The sequence below is a fragment of the Haliotis asinina genome, chromosome 5 (genome assembly GCF_037392515.1).
Source record: "Haliotis asinina isolate JCU_RB_2024 chromosome 5, JCU_Hal_asi_v2, whole genome shotgun sequence".
Taxonomy (NCBI): Eukaryota; Metazoa; Mollusca; class Gastropoda; order Lepetellida; family Haliotidae; genus Haliotis; species Haliotis asinina.
The window spans coordinates 47,842,277-47,864,816 of record NC_090284.1 but is presented as its reverse complement, the minus strand read 5'-3'; the positions used below and the strand labels follow the sequence as shown (position 1 = coordinate 47,864,816).

The 22,540-nt window shown below is 36.5% G+C and overlaps 1 protein-coding gene across 1 annotated transcript in view; it reads left to right on the top strand.

Moving 5' to 3' along the window:
• Positions 1 to 1,603: 1,603 nt before the first annotated feature.
• LOC137283596 (glutamine-rich protein 2-like) overlaps positions 1,604 to 22,540 on the top strand; it is a 41,107-nt gene continuing 20,170 nt past the window's right edge. The window contains exons 1-6 of the mRNA XM_067815185.1: positions 1,604 to 2,265; positions 11,978 to 12,061; positions 12,873 to 12,923; positions 13,372 to 13,548; positions 19,329 to 19,490; positions 22,494 to 22,539. Coding sequence (XP_067671286.1) covers positions 1,753 to 2,265; positions 11,978 to 12,061; positions 12,873 to 12,923; positions 13,372 to 13,548; positions 19,329 to 19,490; positions 22,494 to 22,539 — 1,033 coding nt within the window. The 5' untranslated portion in view covers positions 1,604 to 1,752. The remainder of the gene's footprint in view (positions 2,266 to 11,977; positions 12,062 to 12,872; positions 12,924 to 13,371; positions 13,549 to 19,328; positions 19,491 to 22,493; position 22,540) is intronic.

Genomic DNA, 22,540 nt, shown 5'->3' with positions numbered 1-22,540 from the left:
CACAATCCGGTGATCAACATCATAAGCATCAAAGCAAGTGTGATACGGCGACAGGAAATCAGCCGAGTCGACCAGACCGTTCGATTGTTTGTCAAAGCCGCACTCAACTGTATTCTGGCTAAATAATCGAATCTAAACCAGAAAATCGAGTGATCAATATCATAAGCATCAATCCGAGTTTCTGGGGGTGGGTCGGGGTGGGGTGGGGTGAACGGGCGTTGGGATAGCCTAGTGGTGAAAGGGTTTGCTTGTCACGCTGAAGACACGGGTTCGATTCTCCACATGTGTACAATTCGTGAAGCCCATTTCTTGTGTCTCCTGTCGTGATAATCCTGGAATATTGCTAAAAGCGGCGTAAAATCATACTCACTAACTTGTTTCTGGAGCATTGATGGTGTGATTAGACAGGACTGACCAAGATAGCAAAACAATAAAAATTGAGAAAGAACTGGGTACTTAAAGCAACCACTTGATTCCTACACCCTTTTCACTCTCATGCTTTTATCATAGTTCGATTTGTTTACAGCGATTCCCAAATAAAACGAAAACAAGCATGATGAACAAAAAGGTTATTTCTAGCTCAATGAGCATTCCGTGATGAATCCCGTAACATAAACTTCAGGTAAACTATAGCTTATGCACTTAAAGTGAACACAACTGTTTGCTAATGGCGGCACAAACCCTCATGACACGAATGGTTGTCGATAAGTGTGACATACAATACTCTAACTCTCATGTTTATTACTGTGCTTGAAATATTTGAAACTGTTGCATTGTGACACACGGCACAGGAAAGACACGTGCTTTGAGATTTGAAGGAGACATGCATATAAAATATTAAAATAAATCATGAAACAATGAATAACACGTTTTGGTCTTTAAAACATTTCATAACCATTATATTTTTCAAACTCTAACTTAACTGTTAATGAACGATTATATGATTTTATCAATAACGACCAACTTATTTTTACGAATCATCAATGTAGCATCACAGAGATACATCCATTGAAATTCATAATATAAAGGTCAACAGATATCTCTTAGATATCGACACATACAAGCATGCTTGTCCATTTAGATCTTCAGAAATGCGTTTATAAAATATTTGTTCATTTGAGCCAGATGAAGAGAGCGAGTCGGGTACATTGATATAATTAGTCACATAATCTTGATAATAGGATTTGTTTTTACACTGGGTTGTTTGAATCATACAATTACCGGTAATGCCACTATTATCAGTTTACAAATGTATCCCGATTGATTGTTTCGGTTACGGTTTCATTAATGGGTCAAACCTTCACCACGCCTGGCGGTACAGTTATGTTCTCGCGAGGCGGTGTTTACGTTCTGAGTCACGTGGCTTCGGATCGCTTCATGTTGCTATTGGCGACATCACAGTTCACACAGGCGTACTTGATCCCATCGCTGTAAGTAACTAGTCCGTGGGATGAAATTTTTTACACCTGGAAGAAAACGTTTAGAGTGTGTTTAGTTTTTATTTTCGTCAAAACACGCATACATTGGATGTACTGGACTACTTATTTATCGGTTGTTGGAGTAGAATAATTGACCATAAATCACACCGCGGAAGAATATCGCCATTCAACTGTCTGCTAGCGATAGAAGCATGTTACTGTCATGTTGAGGTAATCACAGTTTAATGTTAAAGATTGTTTTAGGCGTATTTACAGAAATCGAAGTTGAATTCATAACCGATAGACATCAGGTAAGTGTCGAGTATCTCTCAAGATGCCGACAACTTTGCCTTTGTCGAAATTGGTGGACCTGGCCCTCGGGACACCTGAGGTAGGGGCTGTCAATTTCAATGTTTTACACACTTTACTTCATGCGATGATCTCTAAACTAAATATAACAGATGTCAAAGCCGACATAAATGAAAGTGATCGTGATTTCCTTTCGTCGCACAAACCCCAAAGAGTGATGACAGCCCTTAGTGATATTGACAGTGGCAAAGGCGAAGATTCGGAGGATGCATTAAGTGAAATCAGAGATTTGAGTGATCCAGACACCCCTGCCTCCTCTGCCAAACACAAGTTGAAAAGATCAGCCCCGTACCATCATCTTGAACTACGGGTAGAAAAACTTGCGGAACAGTTAGAAAATTTAAATGCTTTGCCAACAAACTCGGATCTGTTTGAGAGAACCAAAGCCAAGGGTGATGGAGAGAGACCTATAGCTGATATGTGGCAGTACATGCAGCTGAAGAAACGAGTGGATGCCAATGAGGAAGGAGTAGGAAAGGTAAATATGATCCCATTACGTTAAACATTCACAGAATTACTTGTGGTCCCAGTTCAGTTTAAGACTCATGAGAATGTGTGTTTTTGTGATTTCTTGATTATAAGTCTCAAATGCATATTAAAAATTATTCAGAACGTTTAATAATTTGATGACATATTTTGAAATATGTTTGTTTCTTGATACTTGTGATAATATTATGCTTGTTGCCATTTTTTGATACAACACAAAAAAATAATGATCTTTTTGGAATACAAACCACAGTTCAGTATAGTCTTATAACAGATAAAAATCTAATGTTAAGTTCTTCGTTATCTATATCCCAGAGCATAAACTATGTGCTATAAGCAATTGATTATATACCCCAATGGAACAGGAATGGATATCAACCCCAAAATATATATCTCAAGTAATATCATGTTGCTATGGGCCTTTTTACTCACAGCAGAATAATTTGAACAAACTAATTAATAAGCATGCAGTGAAAATCAAGGTGCTCTGTTAGAACTGTTAAATATAATTCTGCCATTTGCCTGTGTATAATAGCCTGTATGATGTCATGAAGATAATACATGATGTCATGAAGATAATACATGATGTCATATGTGTTTGTTGTGGGGACACTGACCATATGTCATCAAGGCAGGTGCTAAATAGCTCTTGCATAGAGTTTAATTTGCCATAGAGATATTTAGGTACAGGGTCGTCCCAATGATTTAGTCCACAATTTCTTTAGCAGAGTAGTATCCCTTAGATATTCAGGACCCTCTACAGTATATCCAATAATAACTTTAATTGTGTGAATTTGTCAAGAAAGATTTCACTTTTACATGAAAATTGCTGAAGGATAATGTCACCTTTGAGGCTTGTCAGTTTCACTTAAATTTAAGAGCATTGAATAGAAAAAGTGCTTAGCCTGTAAGCATGTGTCTCATGGGAAGAACATAGCTAGAGAGAAGCACTGGTCTTATACTATTTCTAATGTAAGTGCTAGAGTTCAAGGTTCAGTTCATGGTCAGTTTTGTGTTGACCAAGTCAATGTAACGTCAGTCTGTACAAACATCTTGTGGTCACTTATGAACCAGTGAGACAGTGACTGTAAATACTGATGTGCACGAGTTATCTGCAGATTACGTCAGACTCAGTAGACACTGTAACGTCTCAACATTGTTAATATAATCCCTGGGGAGATTATCTACTCCAATGTAAACATTACTATGACAGTGTCTCGAGTATTTAAATTCATGATAATCATAATAAGCATCAGTTGGGAGCTTTGTATGGAAACAATTCAGTAAATTCACCTTTATGTTGATAATTCATTTGTAATTCCACCACAAATTCTATGCATCTTAGCAGGGATTGGGAAAGAGAACTTTGACAATGGGCCAATTTCAGGATTGTTAGCCATTTTCTGAATTTAGAATAGATTTATATCAATCGTAAACTTCAAAATTTTAATGGACCATTTTTCATTCTAATGTGCAAAATGGCCCATGGCCCCTGCCTTTCCCAATCACTGCTTAGTAAAGACTACATAGGTGACTGTATAATATTTATAAGCCTGATTATAAAAATCAGACATTTGCAGTGTGTCTTTGTTTGTGACGGAGAGTTTCCCTGAGTACTGTTTACATATCAGGAGAATGAGTGAGTGATTATGGATTTACACCACTTTGAGCTGTATTCCAACAATATCACATTGGGGAACCCCAGAAAAGGGCTTCACACATAGTAGCTATGTGGAAAATCGAACCCGGGTCTTCAGTCTGTGTTGTCAGGCAGACTCTTTAAACATTAGGCAATCCCAGTGTCCCCTTATATATTGAGATAAGTGTAGACAGCCATGAGTTATAAAACGAAACCAACAAAGTAAATTTTTTTAAAACTAGTAGTTTTGCAGGAAATTATTTAACGAGAATACAATTTGTCGTTATTACTTTTCACTTGTCTTTGACTACCATACTGATGTCTTTGTTGAACCTTAAGTGTATACAGTGGTATAAGGGATTCTAAATTAACTTAACAGGGTTAAGATTTTCAATGCTGTCTTAGAGTTATGATAGTCATGAGTTAATGTTAATGTATGGCACTTATGACCATCTAACCACAAAGAGAGCTTTCAAAATCTAGGTACTGGACCTTATATTAATCATCAGTCCAGTGTTGAAGGATTTATATTTATACTGGATTCCTTGAATCTGGGTCCCTTGCCCTATATATCATCAACTGTTGAAATTAGGGTTATGACAAGGGCCTGTTTTATGACATGTCATTTCATATGTACATTCGAACATTGGTTATATACAGGACCTTGTAGACCAAGAATATTGCTGGGTGTTGTGACGGCAAACAAACAGACCTCATAGATCACATTGTTGTTGTTTTGTACATACATTACTTGTTTTCACAAGTGACTTCACTGCTAGTTTATGGTTGATTTATCACATTGTAACATTTCAGTAACAAGTCCACATGAATTGAGTATATAGATAAGACTGATAGATCACAGATATATGAAAGAGGGCTCTCACAGCCCATGCATTTTAACACCTAGCTGTAATTTGTATGCTCTAGAGTTCCCGTCCTTTTCACTGATCACAAATGCTTCACTGCACAGGTTCTGACATTTTATTCACTTGTGTTGTGCCACCTGACATCAGCCAATACCGTTATACAGTCATTCTGGCCTATACATTCCTGTGAACAGTGCAGTTAAACTCACACTGGTATATTCATGAACAGCGCCAGTGCTCGGGGCATGTTTTGTTGAAGTGGATTTCTTTCATGTGGGTCTTTAGAGATCTGGAAGGATATAGTATGTTCTGACATAGGGCTCTTTGTTATGCATTCCTTCCATTGTGGGGTCCACCCATGTGTGAAAAACTTTCCTATAGTAGGTGCAATTGATTAAAGTATTGTGGTAAAGTTCTCCTTTATCAATTTAGTTTGCTTCATAGTTGAATTCAGGTCATAGCTGCTGAATTTGTCATAGTTGTTTGTAATTGCAAAACTATCATGAAATGCATGAATTTGTTTGTTTCTTTTGTCTGGACATATGTCTTTCTTCATTAAAATTAATTAGTCAAAACTTGTTATCACTGGTCAAATGAAAATATGGCTGAAATATTGCTTGTGTGATGTTCAATTTTAACTCCTCCTCTGACTGTTCAGATGAGCATGATGACAAATCACATTAGTATTACAGCTAAAAAACTAATGCTTCTTTTTATTGTGATGCTGTTCCTTATATAACTGTTCAGGTATCGAAATTAAGTTTTTTTCAAGAGTGCCTCATGGGCACTGTCATGATAATTTAAGTGTGCCATTTCAACTGCAGGTGTGTCTATTAAACTGAACTTCAAAACATTACATGACTTGAAGTGAATGTAAAAGTTGTAATTGTATTGTAACATTCACTCATAAATCATAAGTAATGAAACAAAGGTAAATATGTATTTTTGTTCAAACTTTGAAAAGACATTGATGATTAGCTGGCTATCTGACCTGTACACTTCGTCATTAGTCAATGTTCAATATGTCACTTTAAATCATAAAAGATAGTAACAGTGAAAGCATGCTTTAATGTAAACAAATCAAGTGTGCCATAAGGGAACGCTGGTAAGAATTTTATCATGCCATTTCAATTTTAGCAGTGTCATTGGTACGATGGCACTAATAATTTTGATCCCTCCTGTTAGTTTATATGTGACACTATTGATGATGTCATGAAACTACTACAGAGATGTTGTAGAGTTTCCAGAAGTATTGCAGGAGTGAGTGAGTGAGTGACTTTAGTTTTATACTGCATTTAGCACTGTTCCACCTGTATGGTGGAATAGTGTTAACAGCATAGTTTTAACAGCAGACTGTAAATAATTGAGTCTGGACCAGGTAGTCTAGTGATCTACAGTATGAGCATTGATCTATGCAGCTGAGATGTGAAGGCGTGTCAACCAAGTCAGTGAGTCTGAACCCTGGTTACTGAAGATTTATGCTAACCTGGATCTTCACAGATCTTCAGGAAGATGTGGACACATATGCAGATAAAGTGACACTTTATGTACCAACACTGTATCTTTAAAATTAACTATCAAATACATGTACATTTATGTAACATGGAAAAAATTGAGGATCCCAAGACTGTGTAATAGTTGTCAATTGTGTCTTGTATGCCTTTCCCACTTTCAGTACAAATATGTTTACAGAGACTATAAATTAATAGAAGTAAAAATAATATGCTACTAATCAGTTTTTTGGATAACAACTTTCTCGAGTGAAAAAATGAACTTGAACTGGGATGTATTCTTTAACAATAGTAAAAGCTAATGTTCCTTGAGAATAAACTGTGGTTTGATTGTCTGCAGAAAAACTTATAGACTGGATGTTCTGGTACAGATGTTAACAATGCAGCTACTCTCTTAATCTGATTTAATCTGATCTAATCGTCATAATACCAATCATGATACTGGTATATTAATCAGAGAAAGAAAACAACAACCCTGTTCATCTTTTGATTGTTTGTTTAACTAGCATAGTGTTCCATGTAATAGTGGCAAATAGTGTACCCATGTGGGGAATCGAACCTGGGCATTCTAATATTAAATGAACAAGTCTCAAGAAACCAAGCATGTTATTTTCTCATATCCTGATTCAATCTGAACTAAACTTTACTTGCATCTGCAGATATTCATTGTATGATCGATAAGAAGAAACCAGACTAGATTTGGGTTTCAGACTCATGTTTAAAGCCATACTGGTTTTATCTTCTGATAACCTCAGATTGATCAACTGGCAAGTGCTAATGTTATCTGTAGAAGGATCACAGTTTGTACTTCTAGCAAAGAGGCGGCTCGCTCTAGTGACTTTGTGTACATGGAAACATTTTATACAGCCATAGCAGTCATGTATGTTACATAGATCAGGCACTGATACGGGGTATCTGAATATTGACACATTGTCTTAGGTCACAGTACGGAGGTGGATATGTGTATGGCAGAAAATGAGTTATGATAGGTTTTATTTGATACCACACAAACACAGGCAATGCTTGAAGTACTTGCAGCAAGCACTTGAGCATTTTTGAATCAAGTCAAGCAAATAATGTACCACTTGATACAGCTGTTAGAGAAAGACAGTATGATCAGTGGCGTGAAAGTTGTCTAGAATATATAAATGGTAATCAATATTTTGCTCTCAGGAGTCCGAGAGTAGGATAGTCTAGCGGTTAAAGCGTTCGCTCATCATGCCAAAGACTCAGGTTTGATTCCCCACATGAGTATAATGTGTAAAACCTTTTCTGGTGTCCCCAGCCATGATATTGCTGGAATATTGCTAAAAAGCAGTGTAAAACTAAACTCACTCACTCACTCACTCACCCACTCACTCACTCTAAGTAAACTTACGTACACGAAATAGCTTTCGGAATCGTTCGGGTACGAACCTTTACGACATAAAAAGTTCAAAAGGTTTGTGCGAATGTCCACTTTTGCGATTTGGTAAGCTGTGTTCTGAATCTCAAAGGTTACCTGAGGTGACCTTCCATAAGGTTTTGTTAGACTCAGTAGTAGAGTGAAGGTAGTACTGAGGATAAGTTTACTTAGACACTCACTCACTCACTCACTCACTCACTCACTCACTCACTCACTCACTCACTCACTCACTCACTCACTCACTCACTCACTCACTCACTCACTCACTCACTCATAAGTTAGATTGTTGTTATGCATTTCTTTCTCCTTTTTTTTCCAAACCATGTTTAAAAGTGGCCAGTCTGGAACCACAGTGTTTTAAAGTATGACATATAACATGTAAACTGAAATCAGTTGGCAGTGATACACTGGTACACAACTCAAATCAGTTCAGGTATTACAATCTAAATGTTAAGCACTGGACAAAAAGTGTTGCCAAAAGTGAGGGCTTATAAAGAATTTTACTGCCTGTTGAACTCAGTGTTTTAATTTGCAGGAAATGCTAAAGATTTGGTTCAGTCCATTTTAATTCAATTAAGAAAAAACAACCCAAAAAACTGTTGATAGAAATGTAATGTTTACCTACAGTCTCAATGAACTTCACTTGAATTATTTTTTCAAGAAGTGTAGTGCCTATTTGAGCAGGACTCATACGAAATACATCAACAAAACATTTAAAACTTGCTGATTTAATAACAAACAGTGTTATTTTCACAGTCAGTTTAATTTATGGATTTAAATCAGTCTAATCTCTAAGATTGTCTTGTTGAATGTGGGCCAAAATGGTGTATGTATGTACAGAAACATGGCTGACTATCTTGTTATACTTACATTGTTGACACACAAGTTAAAAATTTGCTACAAACGCTTGGTGGTAATACATCAGACTGATCGATCAATTTTGTCTAGATTATCATTTCATAATCAATCGTGTATGACAGCTTATTTGGCTAGGTGCTGCGTGTGATTTATTCAAACAGGTATTCATATTTTATGTTGCATGTATTGACTCATGTATTGATATTGCGTACATGGAAACTGATGGCACATAGCTGGTATGCTCACAAGTCTGAAATATTGGCAGTCACACTGTTATTACTGTAAATAAATTGGATTTTATGCTTTGTCAGTTTCTACCCTTGAGAAATATAGATCAGGATACAGAAAAAAGGGTGGTGGTGCACATAATACCCATGTCAAGTGACTTAGCACAGGGCACAATTACCAAGTATACACTACAGGTGTGAGTGCAACGCTTGCAATAACATATTTCTTCATCTGGCAGTGATAGCACATAAGTGGTTTTACTTCAAGGGGTTCTAGAGATACTAGCTATTGAATTATAATCTAGATACAACCTTTATGCTGTTTCCATGCTGATACTGACTTGTATTGATCAGTGAGGGAGGGAGTGGTTTGTCAGTGACTATCCTTGACAAAGACAGCTCCTGGGTTTTGAATGAATGTGGAGGTGTATGGCAACAAGTGCTCAACACTAGTCTGCATCTTGACATCACATCCTCTTGTGAAGATCCGGATTAGAATTGGTCTTTAGTAACCCATGCTTGTCATAAGAGGCATCTAACGGGATTGGGTGGTCAGACTTGCTGACTTAGTTTGACACTGTTAAGTCATCGTATGACAACTGTGTAGATCAATGCTCATGTTATTGACCATTAGACTGTCTGGTCCAGACTTGATTATATACAGATAGTAGAATCTGGCATTAAACAGCAGACACACACACACAAACAAAAGCATGTTACATTTAACATGATCACAAACACACTAGCCAACAGTAATATATTACAATAAACCTGTCGGGAAACCAGTCTTGAGTTCATCGAGAATGTTGATGAATTTCTGACACAGCATGATTACTGTAACAGTACTGACTTTCTATCTGAACCAATTACCAAGACAAAAATAGAAAATGCAATCGAAGTGTTAAAGTCTGGTAAATCCCCAATTATTGATGGAACACCACATATTTCCTGTGATTACACGATGCCATTTAGAAAGTGGTCAAATGCAACATATGTCATATTTGGGATTTCACTTTCTTAGTAAAGTACAAATGCTAGTACTTTTTTCGGTTGAGTCCCATCCGGGATTCGAACCCGCACCCTCAGAGTCAGGCACCTAATCGCCAGCACACAAAGTCAGCCGCCTAGCCCGCTCAGCCACCGCGACTTTACTAAGAAAGTGAAATCCCAAATATGACATATGTTGCATTTGACCACTTTCTAAATGGCATCGTGTAATCATAGCTTTCGGCCGTGGGAGCCGTGCCAATTTACACTCATCAGAGGGGTACACAAAGTACGCAATCTAGACTACCAGTTGTCCAACTTTCATTTGTGGAAGTCGCGGTGGCTGAGCGGGCTAGGCGGCTGACTTTGTGTGCTGGCGATTAGGTGCCTGACTCTGAGGGTGCGGGTTCGAATCCCGGATGGGACTCAACCGAAAAAAGTACTAGCATTTGTACTTTACTAAGAAAGTGAAATCCCAAATATGACATATGTTGCACATATTTCCTGATAGCTGGAATGTTGGCTTGATTGTTTCCCTGTATGAAAAAGGCAGCTGTCGTGAGCCAAATAATTATTGTGGAATCTCTTTAATGGATGTAATGGGGAAAATATTCACTTATAATAGAAAATATTCACTTATAATCCAGAATCTGTATCTGGCTAGATTTACACAAAATATTACATGAATGTCAAGCAGGTTTTAGGCAGGATTACTCAACAGCTGATAATATGTTCATTCTACAAGCTCTGTGCCAAAAGTATGTAAGAAAACCTAAATATGGGGTTATACAACTTTCCCTGACTTTCTTGAGGCCTCTGATAAGTTAAACAGAAACAAGCTTTTTAAATGCTCTTATCTCTAGAGGTGTACATGGGAAAATAAAATGCATTTAAGATAAAGTATCTGCTTGTGTGAAAATAAGTAGTGTACAAGTATTTTTGACAACAGCTGGACTATGACATAGATGGCTTCTCAGTCCTGTTCTTTTCAGTTTCTTTATTAACAAATTAGTAGATGAAATGATTGCATGTGACCTATAAGGAATATATGCACATTGTTTTGTAAATGATGTACATTTATTATTAGTCACAGATCACATCACTGTCACTTATGACACAGTAAAAAATGTTAAAAGCACATCCATCCAGAGGGGTTGACTTAGATAAATCATGCGTTATTCTTTTAAGGAAAGATGGCTATCTTTGAACTAACAAAAAATGACTTTATAATGGTACAAATGTGAGTGTTTTATTTCATGATAAATATCATGGTATTTATTTCACATTAAAACTCTACTGGTCTAAAGCCTGTGAAACATTAGCATTAAAATTTATCAAAATATATCTTTGAATGTGGCATCCACCATATTGGATAGTAAAATTGCACCAGTTCTGCTTTATGGGATTTTATGTATCCTGCCTATGTTGAAAAAATGCAAAGTTATTAGTTAAAGACATCTTTATGTTAGCAAAATTGTATTTTCAAATATTGTGCTCAGTGCAACAGGCAGAAGCCATCTTTGTGTACAGTATTTCACCTGTTGTATAATGTACTGGTGTTGACTACTGAATATGGAAGTTTATCATATTCCAAAGGCATGCTATGAAATGTAAACAACACATGACAACAATAGTGGTCGCACCTGGGTATCTTTAGTTTAATTTCACTCTGGGTTTCCTTTTGTGTGGTTATCACAAGAATGTGGCCATGTAACAAGTTTTATAAATGATTTTAAATGGAGACGTAAAGATATAGCTTTTCGAAGTTGGTATGCAAAAATCACTTCATTGTCATTCTTAATCATTACTCATAAATCTGTACTTGAACCTGTACTTGAAAAATATGTATATCAGAAGGTTTTATAGCTGTGATAAAGGTCTCTTACATAGTTTATTCAAATTCAAATGCATTCATTTTAAATTTAAAATTCAGCTATAACCTTCACCCCTCTCTAAGCAGTGTACTAATTAAGCCCCAAACCCCAGCCAACATAAGGACTGGTAACTTAAAAATGTTTCCCACCCAAAATCAAGTTAACTAAACCAGACACCAAGATATGGTGAATTTATACTAATGTAAAAATTTGACAGACCATGGGCTTGCCAGCTGTAAGTTAGGTCCTCTGTCAGAAATCTACCTCATCTCTGATAGTTGGATAGACCTCTCTTATATATATATATACTACTCTAAGACTGGTGTGAATGTTGCAGTTGATGTCCCTAGTGGAGGACCTGATGAAGGAGATGCAGACACTGCGAGACACAAACTCCAATCTGCTGGACCGGATCAATAGTGTAAGTGTTAATAAGCATTAGGATACCTTGCAGCTACATATGGAACACGCAGCTGATGGTTTACTTTCTGGAACTTGTACATAGAGGGTTTAACTGTCAACTCAGTTTGGATCTCACAAGGGAACACTGTGCAAAACATTCAGTTATCGAGTTTGAAGTCTTTAGGAACTTAGCAGATGGAATTGTTCAATTTTAAAGTGGCATGTAATGGCCTAGAAATGTTGATACATAAATGAAGAACAGAATAAAATGGCCTGTTAAATTGTCAGATGTGTCATTGATGTAAAAATTTCATGTTCTAAGACTTTTGTTTCTAAATGAATATGGTGGTAATATTTAAATGAAGTTGTATGAAAATTAGATCACAGTCATTTGAGGATGTTATGACAAAATGTTCACTAATAGCGTCTGACCCTCCGGCAAATTTGGGAAATTTGCCAACGGTCAGGCAAAAGTCACCAACTTGCCAGCCCCAATGTCTGACCGAGTATTTCACAATGAGTTTGTCTGAAATTGTTCTTTGTGGCATGTGACACTTGTTTTCTGTTTATGAATCTTATATTTGTTATCATATAATGTCAATAATTTCAGTGCCAATTATAAGAAATGCTAAATCTGAAATGTGTGTTTAATTTTATTCTGTGGGTCCTGTGAATTTTCAGTGGGCCGGACAGACATCTGAAACTTCCAGGACCCTATGTCCTGTTACTCTGAATCACTATTTATGAACACTGAAATGCATGATGTATTATGAAATGATTCATGGTGTTGTCAAAACTATGTATATTGAGACATCTTACTTTCTTTATAGTTGAACATTGATGAGCTAAACAAGAAATTAGCAGATATGGAAAAGATTACGGTGAGTATCTGTATTTTAAAAGTATTTCTGAACCCAATGATGAGATAATTGAACAACTTGCCTTCTGATTCAAGGTCAGAAGCCGTATCCATGAGGCAATGTCAACTATGTCAGCCTGCTGATAATACAAAGATTGTCTTTGGTACATTTGCAAATATTGTATGAATTTTGTATTTATGACAGCTCATATTCTGACATTGTTGTATGGGCTTTGCTTCATAATCTGTTAACATCAACTGTATGTTGAAAGTTTGATAACTGTTTAGATAAAGCGAGAGTGTTTCTGTGCCAGATTACACTGACGATCAGACCAAGATTTTCTTTTTGTTATTTCTTTCAGTTAAATAGTATATGGAAAACATATGCATTAACTGTTCTTATTAGAGGCAAAGATGTACTTGGCTCTGCATTCAGGTTAGTGCTTACGTCAAAGATGATGTCTTTACAGAATGATTTGAATGACAAGTTCAGCACACTGCCAACTGCTGATGACTATGCCCAGTTTGTGACCTGGCCCCTCCTAGAGGATGCCCTGAAGGGGGTGAGAAAGGACTTCGAGGAACTTCAGGTACCTCCCCAAGAGAGAGTTGTCATTGAGATGAGCAGCCAGACAGAACACAGAGCGGTAAGCAATCAAATATTTACAGGTTTCGTGTCTTTTTCTAGAATGGATCATGGTAGCTAAGCAAGGAATATCTACTCCTCATTATTGTTTATTATAAGCCAAGATAAACCAAAACACTTAACTGTTACACCAGAAATACTGATACAATGAGATTTTATGGCACCACCTGATGTTTAATAGAATTATCTTAAACTTAATAGGATTTCATAGACAGATTGGCGCTTAATTCCAAATTCCACATACTAAGCTTAGAAGCCAGTTTACAACCTGGCGACGCCCGGGAAGATTACACTAGTCACCTTTAATCACACATTGTTACCTATTACAATACCTGTTGTATGAAGGGTGTTAGGATTTCATGCAGTCAGTACACCTGATTTATGTAGCAGGTATGTGTACTCTTGCTGACTGTATAGAATGCAAGTACAGTGATTGCAGTCTCGTAGGTGCTATGGTCACATGGCACGACCTTTATTCCTTCATTTTGTTCTGCCAATTAGTTAACCTTGAAACAAGATCTGTGCACACATTTCAGTGTTCCCTTAGGGCAAAGATGATGGTTTCCGGGAAGTGCTGTAGTTCCTCTTGAAAATGATTTGCATTCAACCTGGAAATTATTTGTTTATTGATAAGATATGAATTATGTCATACTGATGTTTAGTGTTAGAATTTACCTGATCCCACATTGGTTTTGAAGTGGACTATTACACACTTTGGAGGCATCCATAATGTTTTGTTAACATTAAGACAAGATCCTGTTTTAGACTGATGTCTTTATTGTGATATTGTAGGGTATGATTTCTCTTCAGGTAGTGATTTTTTAAAACATTTTGGATAATAACATGAGTCATTTGGTATGAGAAATGTTTATAATTCTTGAATGAAGACTGCTAGTTAGATCCCAGCTAGAGGGCTACTTTGAGTGTAATATGATATGGTAGCTGGCCAGAATTATTTCTGATAAGCCGGTAAAATCGGCTCATAGCTTAAACTAATGCTACCGGCATAAACCTGATTGTTATGACCCTATGTAAGTATCTGTAGGCATGATTAAGTACAAAGAACTGATTATGTTATAATCTGCATTAGTATTGATTTTATTGTTAAAGGGATGCTAATTTTGAGAAACATCAGTCCAGTCTGACAATATCATCTGAAATCTGCAATAGCATTAACATAGAGTCTTTTTTAACTTGCATATGATTATGACCCATGAAATTTGTCTTAAACAACCCAAGTTTATCATGTGAGACGTTTAAAAGGATTGGATGGCCTTGATCATGGACATGTTTGACACGTCATTTTGTCCCAATTTTGTATTATATTTGTTGATCACTGGATTATCTGGTCCAGACTTGATTATTTTCAGACTGATGCCATATAGCTGGAATATTGCTGAGTGCAGTGTTATACAACAAAGGAAGAAAGAAACAAACACACAACCAAATGATCACACATGCTCTGAGGATTTCTCAGTAGCGAGCAGGTCATCACACACACTTAGATGATGCAAACATCCATGGAATTTATTCTAGCATTCAATTAAAATAACAGTCCAACATAAGGAGTACAATTTTCACATCTGATACATTTTTAGATTTTTATTAACCTATGTGAGTGGTCAGTTGAAACACAAAAATGGTGTTTGAGAGTGTTACGTATGCTTGGCATGTGAAAGTATCCTTAATGCAAGACACAGGAAACCAGATTCTGTTTCATGAATTTTAAGCAAACATGCTGTAAATCAACTTATAAAGAGTATTTGCCCAACTGACACTTTGTGATCCCCATCAACCCAGCCTCTCAGTCTGCCAGCCTCTCAGCCTCCCACCCTCTCTGCTGTAACCCAAGGACCATGTAATTGTCACATTAGCCTCATGTGACCAGAATAGATGATATGTCACAAGCGTGTAATTGACATGGCTATTTGCTCCGTGCTGTCGTGAGGAAGCAATATGTGATTTGCGACATTCCTACAGTATCAGTAGTCTCGTTTTACAGTAATTGTTGCAGTCTCTATGTTGGAAACAGACTTGAGTGAAAATTTTAGAAGTGTGAACCTATTGTTATGCAAGAGGTCATTATAATACAGAGCAGTAACATCTCAAATGACTTGCTATGACATGTTAGTGCTTGCCACCAGTTCCGTAATGTCAGATTAGTGGCTGGGTGCAGGTTCTTTAGGGGTTAGAATTCTTGATTATTTGTAGCACGTCAGCATGTCAGGTTTAGGCCAGACTAATTATATTTATTGTTTCACAACTTTTTGTCCTCAGAAAACTTGAAAGTTGGGCGGAATACCAGTCAAAGTAATATTCCTTTTGAATCCTAAAAATATTTTGCTTTGGCCAAATTATGAAATGTGTATAAGGAAAAAATCAATGGCCATTGAAAAATTAGGATTATTTTGAATGGGGAAAATTTTATTTTTTTATTTTTTTTCTTATTCATGAAAAAATATGACCGGCGGATCCGTAAAACAAGAAATGTAATTGGCCTGGCCTACTGGACAAATATCATGGCTAATTTAGAAAGTAATAGTTAGACTTTTATTTTGAAATGTGTAATATATTGATTTGATAAAAATCTTTAAATACCTACAGTGTGAATATTCTATAGAGAGATGTTTGATAGTTTCATATGGAATTCGAGGAAAGTGCTACCCTCAACAGTTGACCTTTGTTGTGAAAAATGTTTTAAAATGTATGATAGTTGCCTTGCTAAGTCAAACTTCAGGCATTTGTTACTGCTTGTGATAGACATCAACTGATTAAATGTGATAGCAGTTGGTTTCAGTGACATTTAGAGATGTGATAATAGTTTCAGTGATAATTTTAATGATATTTAGAGATGTGACGATAGTGTCAGGGATAGAATCTGTTTACATGGTTGAAATTGGCAAGGTAGGCATATTGTGAGCTGTACCACAATGAGCTGTTACTGTGTTGATGTGCTGCTGATAGGTGTGAATATGACCGTTGATTGTAATTGTACCTGAAATTCACTAATCATGCAAACATAGTACAGTGACATTGGGATCATGCATCCATTCTTGAGTCACCTTAGCTAGTTGTTACCACTGACTGAAATGGACCAGATTTATACAAGTTATATGTCTCAATGGTGACATTCACAATAGTGGTTATTCATCAGGGTGTAATTTCAGACTTTTTACAGTACCTGCACTTAGTGCAACTTGGCTTATAGATTTAGCATCCAAATCAAAATTTTGGTTGCACCATTAAATAATGTCAATGCTTTTAAAAAGTGACTTTACACTTGTTCAGCAATTTTCAAGTACTCAGTATCAGATATATTCAATAGAACCTGGCCCTATGATTCACAATGAATAACTAAATTTTGCATTACCTTTATTTATGAATCTCAATCATATGATTACTGCCATGTAACTGATTTATGAGGACACAAATGTAACAAGTCAGGCAGAAACATATTACCTCACGTCACTTTCTTCCCAATTAAAACACACAATGACAGCTACAAGATATTTGAGGATTTATTGTTGCCTGCACTGGATGTGTCCTGTTACCGAAGGTAACCTGCACCAGCCATTGTTAACATTGTTAACACCATTGCAGGTTGTAAATAGCAAAATCACACCCTGTTCGTTTACATGGATATTATGTGACAACAAATCATGACTGAAGCTTGTTTGCTCTCAGTGTTGCAAGGTTGTATGTCTGTGTTCATATTAACCATGTAATCTTGTGTCACCGCTATCATCATATCTTAGAGGAATAATTTATGACAAAATAACCAGAGATAATTTTTGCATTAACAAAAATAGTTAGAATGGCAATGGTCAATTTTTTTCAGTTCATGTACTTGGTTCCACTGTTTGAAGCAGTCTCAGTGCTATGCCAGTCGTAGGTCTGTAATAATGAAGAAGTTATGATCACCTTAGCACTAAGGTCTCTTTGTATGTCACTCTGGTATGACTTTTTTGGATTACTCATTTAGAACCAGATATAGTTTTATGAACTTGAATTGTACAAAACTTGATATATGTGATTAACGATTATTATGGCCTGAATATGATCTCATCATATGGAAGTCTCATCACAAACTGAAATATGATTTTATGCTGGTATTTCTGCAGGATTTTACCTAAATGTGCATGAGTTTTAATGCATGGATTACATTTAGGAGATAAACATTATGTGTTGGCCAATTTCCGGGTGTTATTGAGTATTTGAAGCACGGGAATGCATTTTGAACCGATGGCATCAGCCGGAGGTTTCAAATGAAATATTCCCGTGCTTCAAATACTCAATAACACCCGGAAATTGGCCAACACATGATGTTTATCGACATTGTAAACACAAAAGTAAACCAAATGGTTTTAGTGTCTGCACTCGTTTACATCGAATACGGATACAGCAGTGAAGTGTCATCAGCTGGCCGTTTCAGCTGGTTCCCATGGTAGCATCTGGAGGTGCTCATTTGTGACGTCATTCTAACTTTACGTCACAATATGATTTGAATGACGTCACCACTGTTGATGACACAACAAAACAATTGTTTACGTGTCAATACGCGGTGAATAGTCTTTCAGTTTCCGGGAATCTAATACCATTTAATCATGTTTTTCAACCAATCAGATTACAGAACACAGTAACTTTTGGGTTACAATTCTTCTTCATCCTCTTGTATCATGTATCATATTTTGTCATTAAGTTTTATGTAGTTTTTGTATGACATAGATAGACTGATAAAAGCACATAACAGCCTGTTACCATGGTTACGAACATCACATAAGCTATAAATACATTTTTAGAGGTTAGTGTTCCCACCTACCTATAATTTAGTGATGGAGTTTGGGAGATGCAATATCTTAGCACTAAGATAGCTTTTGTGCAGCTTGATCCTGGGCTGTCTTGAAGAGTGATTAACATGATTGATATATCGTCAGTCCTGAGAGATGTCATTTTGTTTGAATGAACACAGACCTACTTGATTTTCCTGGCCATTATATAGTGAATCAGCAGACGACTTAGGTAAAAGTTTTTCTTCATATCTTCAGATCTGAAAATCTGTGGGAAGTTCAGTATCTCTTCAATGGGGTGGTGGGGAGGGGTTGTTTAGTCGTTGAGGTTTGCTGATAGATTGTATAAATCCAGGGCCATATTGGTAAACTTTGGACATTAACATGTTCAGAATGAGCTTGAAATGTTCATGTTTAATCTAGGAGATCCCACAGGGTAAACTTTGAACAGTAGCATTATTAAAAGGACCTTGAAATGTTCATGTTCAATCTAGGAGACCCCAAAATGGTAAACTTTGGAGAGTAGCATGACCTTGAAGTATTTGTGTCAATCTATTAGCCCCATAATGTTAAACTTTGGCTATTAGCATTATCAAAATGACCTTGAAATGTTCATGTCAGTCTCATAACCCTCTTTACCCCATAATGTTAAACTTTGCACAAAAACATTATCAAAACAACCTTGAAATGTTCATGCTCAATCTTGGAGACAATCTTGGAAACAATGGTAGACTTTGGACATCAGCATTATCAAAATGACATTGAAATGTTCATGTCAGTCTGTTAACCCCATAATGTTAAACTTTGCACAAAAACATTCTCAAGAGGACCTGAAGATTTCTTCCTTTTGAACACCAGTTGGTTCCTTTTATTGATGATCATGTGTTTGTGAATGTTCATTTGATCCCCTGACCCATTAGATATGTTTTCACAGTCTTGACAGAGATGCATGACACAGATTAGGGCTTAGTTTGATGTTGGTGTTGTGTTGCAGCCATCACGCCCTACCTCGTCACACCGCACACCATCACGCCCAATGTCAGGTCTGAGCACATGCAGTTCAGGTCCCACAAATGACCTGCTGGATGTCCTTGAGAAAATTGGGAAGTTGTCATCTTCCCACGAGGCCCTCACCAAACGTGTGGACGAGCTGGAGGTAGGATTATGTTTTTGTGTTTTTATTCTCACTTAGGCCAGGCCAATTTTATTTCTTGTTTTATTGAATTTTATCCTCAGAAAGCCAAAAGGCAGGAGGGAAAACATTTCATTGTAAGATTACATTTTTGGTCAATAAAAACATCAGGATTTTTTTTCTTGAGCAGCAAAAATTAATTTCTTTTCTTTTCTTATTCTTGAAAAAATATGACCAACTGATGAGTTAAAATGAAACAATATTGGTCTGGTCTGATCTTATATATGTATCTCAATCTATCTATACTCCTTATGAAAGAGTATACTAGAGGATGTTGGACACAGTTACCATTTTAAATGTAACTAATCAAAATCAGCACATTTCAGCTTTATTTACAGAAAGAGGAGGAAGCTAAATGCTCATGATGGATGTTTTATTGAAACTTCATGCGTGTAGCTGCTTCGTTGTTCTTGCTAATTTACAGCTGGTGCTGCCAATGCGTTGTCCACCATGAATACTGTCATATAGGTTACACAACACCAAATGTTTTCCCATAGACTTCTATAGTAACCTCATATTTTTTCAAAAATCATCCAGGCTTTCAACAGCCCTTCCATGCACACATGGGTACAGTCAGGCCTATAAGCTACAATAAAACACAATTTCTCACCAATTCGTCTGGCATATTTTCCAGTCACAGGAAGCGGAACGTCATCAATCCCAGTGTCGCGCAAAATGTCACCTACTTGAAAATATCCTTACACATATAGGTCATGGTGATAAAAATAACGGCACTAAATGATTGAAATTATGGTTAGTTTTAATTACTTGATACATGTGCTTTTCAAAAACATAAAAATCGTACACTATTTCATCCAATCACAGCTGTCACAAGTCTCTGTCCGTTCAGTTGTTTCCATACAGTGCAGCTCAGGGAGCACGTGATTCTAGTATGGTGCAGTGGAACCTGTAGGTTAGACATTACATGTACATGGATATAGTGGATGGACATTGTTTGCTCACTGATAGAGTGGTAATATGGAGTATTGCTACACAAGCTTATTAACAGTATTGTTGTACTGATTAATGTATCTCATCCTGCTTGATGTGAATTATATAAGAAAGCCTTCCCTTTGCAGAAGTTTGCTTTTAATGTCTTCTGGCTACTTCTGAATAATTTCCAGAGCATGTAGATTTCTTCATCACTCTAGCCCTGATCACACACTGACAAATCACTCATGGTCTTGGCTGCTCAGAGTTGTTAGACTGTTAACATGATCAAAAACTCAGAGCAATAAAGACCATATACTTGATCACCGCTTTATCAGATTATTGAAGGTTTGCTTTTATTTATGAAATATCTGTAAGATCTTTGCTGAGTCTGAACTGAAAATAGTTATGTTCGTTAGTTGTGATTAAGCAATGCGAGTTTTGAACTTTTTTAGACTGGCAATAGTTTTGTCAGTATAACAACTAGAAACAAATCATGTGTGTTTTAGTCATATTAATGCTTCTAAATTGGCAGTTTCGACAAGAAAATGCTCTTATATGTCTGTGAAAGCTACTTAGTTTTTTATCGTCAAGAAAAGTATAAATGATAAAATTGTCATTTTGCTTTTAGCTACTTCATTATTTTTCACTGATCAGTCGTGGCTTGGACAGAACATATATCTATTTTTGCAAATTATGGATTTCTGAATAAAGGTTTGCAATATCCGTCTGTTGATTTGTGTAATTATCATTCTATCAAAATACATGTCTTTATCACTTTGCCGTTTTCTGCCTGTCTAGGACATTAAGTACATTGCATATGTGAATAACAGCTCATTTAGTGGCAAATCATAGCCATGTACCTTTTACAGAGTAATTGAGTGTACAGACATCCAGCAGAGTGGCAGTAATCCCGTTGGAGTCGGACTATAAACAAGCTTTGTTTGGTATTGATTGACTATTGATTAAGACATAGATTCGCATGCTTCAACACCTGCATGACATGCAGAGGAAGCCACGTCTCATTAACGGGGCTGTCAGTGACGAGAGAAAGCGCTATTTTATGCATAGTGCATTTGGTGCAGTTATCTGCCTGTTAAAGTACAGATGTTGTGAAATCAGGCTTGTCTTGATAGACTGTGATGGAATATTTATAGAAATGGAACTCCAAGACGGAAGATGGAGACCAAAGTTCTTGCAAATCTGATATTCATGCTATCGGGTATACTTATGACCATTAACATTTAAACATGCATTGTTTGAAGTAAGTGGGGGTTCCTGAAGCGTGCTGCTGTAGTTTTTGAATCAATGGACCTCATGAATGTTTAACTTTTGAACATTTGATACTTGGTGAACAATGTGCCTTTATGGTGCAACTCTTAAATGGAATATATTCACATTGTAAATCAAGTTATCACTAACTTTGGCTCTTTCATAAATAGATCAAAACATTTTCTTTTCAAATCCTTTCATTTCTACGCTTGCAACTTTACGCATGCCGTAATTTGGGCTGTAACAAATCAGTTCGATTCATTGAACATGGAATCTGACAACTTAGTTTCAATTTTCGATAACCATTATCACTATTTCGATTCGATAGCTATTTAAATATTCCCACACAGCCAGAGGGTAATTTTGACTCCAACTCGAGCAGTTTCATGTGTTTGAATCAGATGAAATGTGAGTGGTTGATGTCAGGGTAATTGTCAGATGAGAACAGTTGATGGTAGACATTGCTAAGCTGATGATAGATTTCATGCTAGAAAGGTCAACTGTGATAGTTAAAGGAAATCTGATGTTTTTCCTTGTATGAAGAATTGAAATGAAAGTGATTGAATCAAGGGTCCAGTATCAAAAATGAAATTGAAATTGGTGTGGTTGAATTATTGCAAGCCAAGCCATAATATCCATGAACATGATGAAGGATTGCTCTCTATATTGTGACACCCTGTCAAGTACTAAAATACAATTCTCAGTTTCTGAAAGTGTTGCCAAGTATGTCTATAAACATAACATTGAATCTGACCTCTATTACAGGAACAGTTGAAGAATAAACTGGACAAAGATGCTCTTGAAGGACTGAG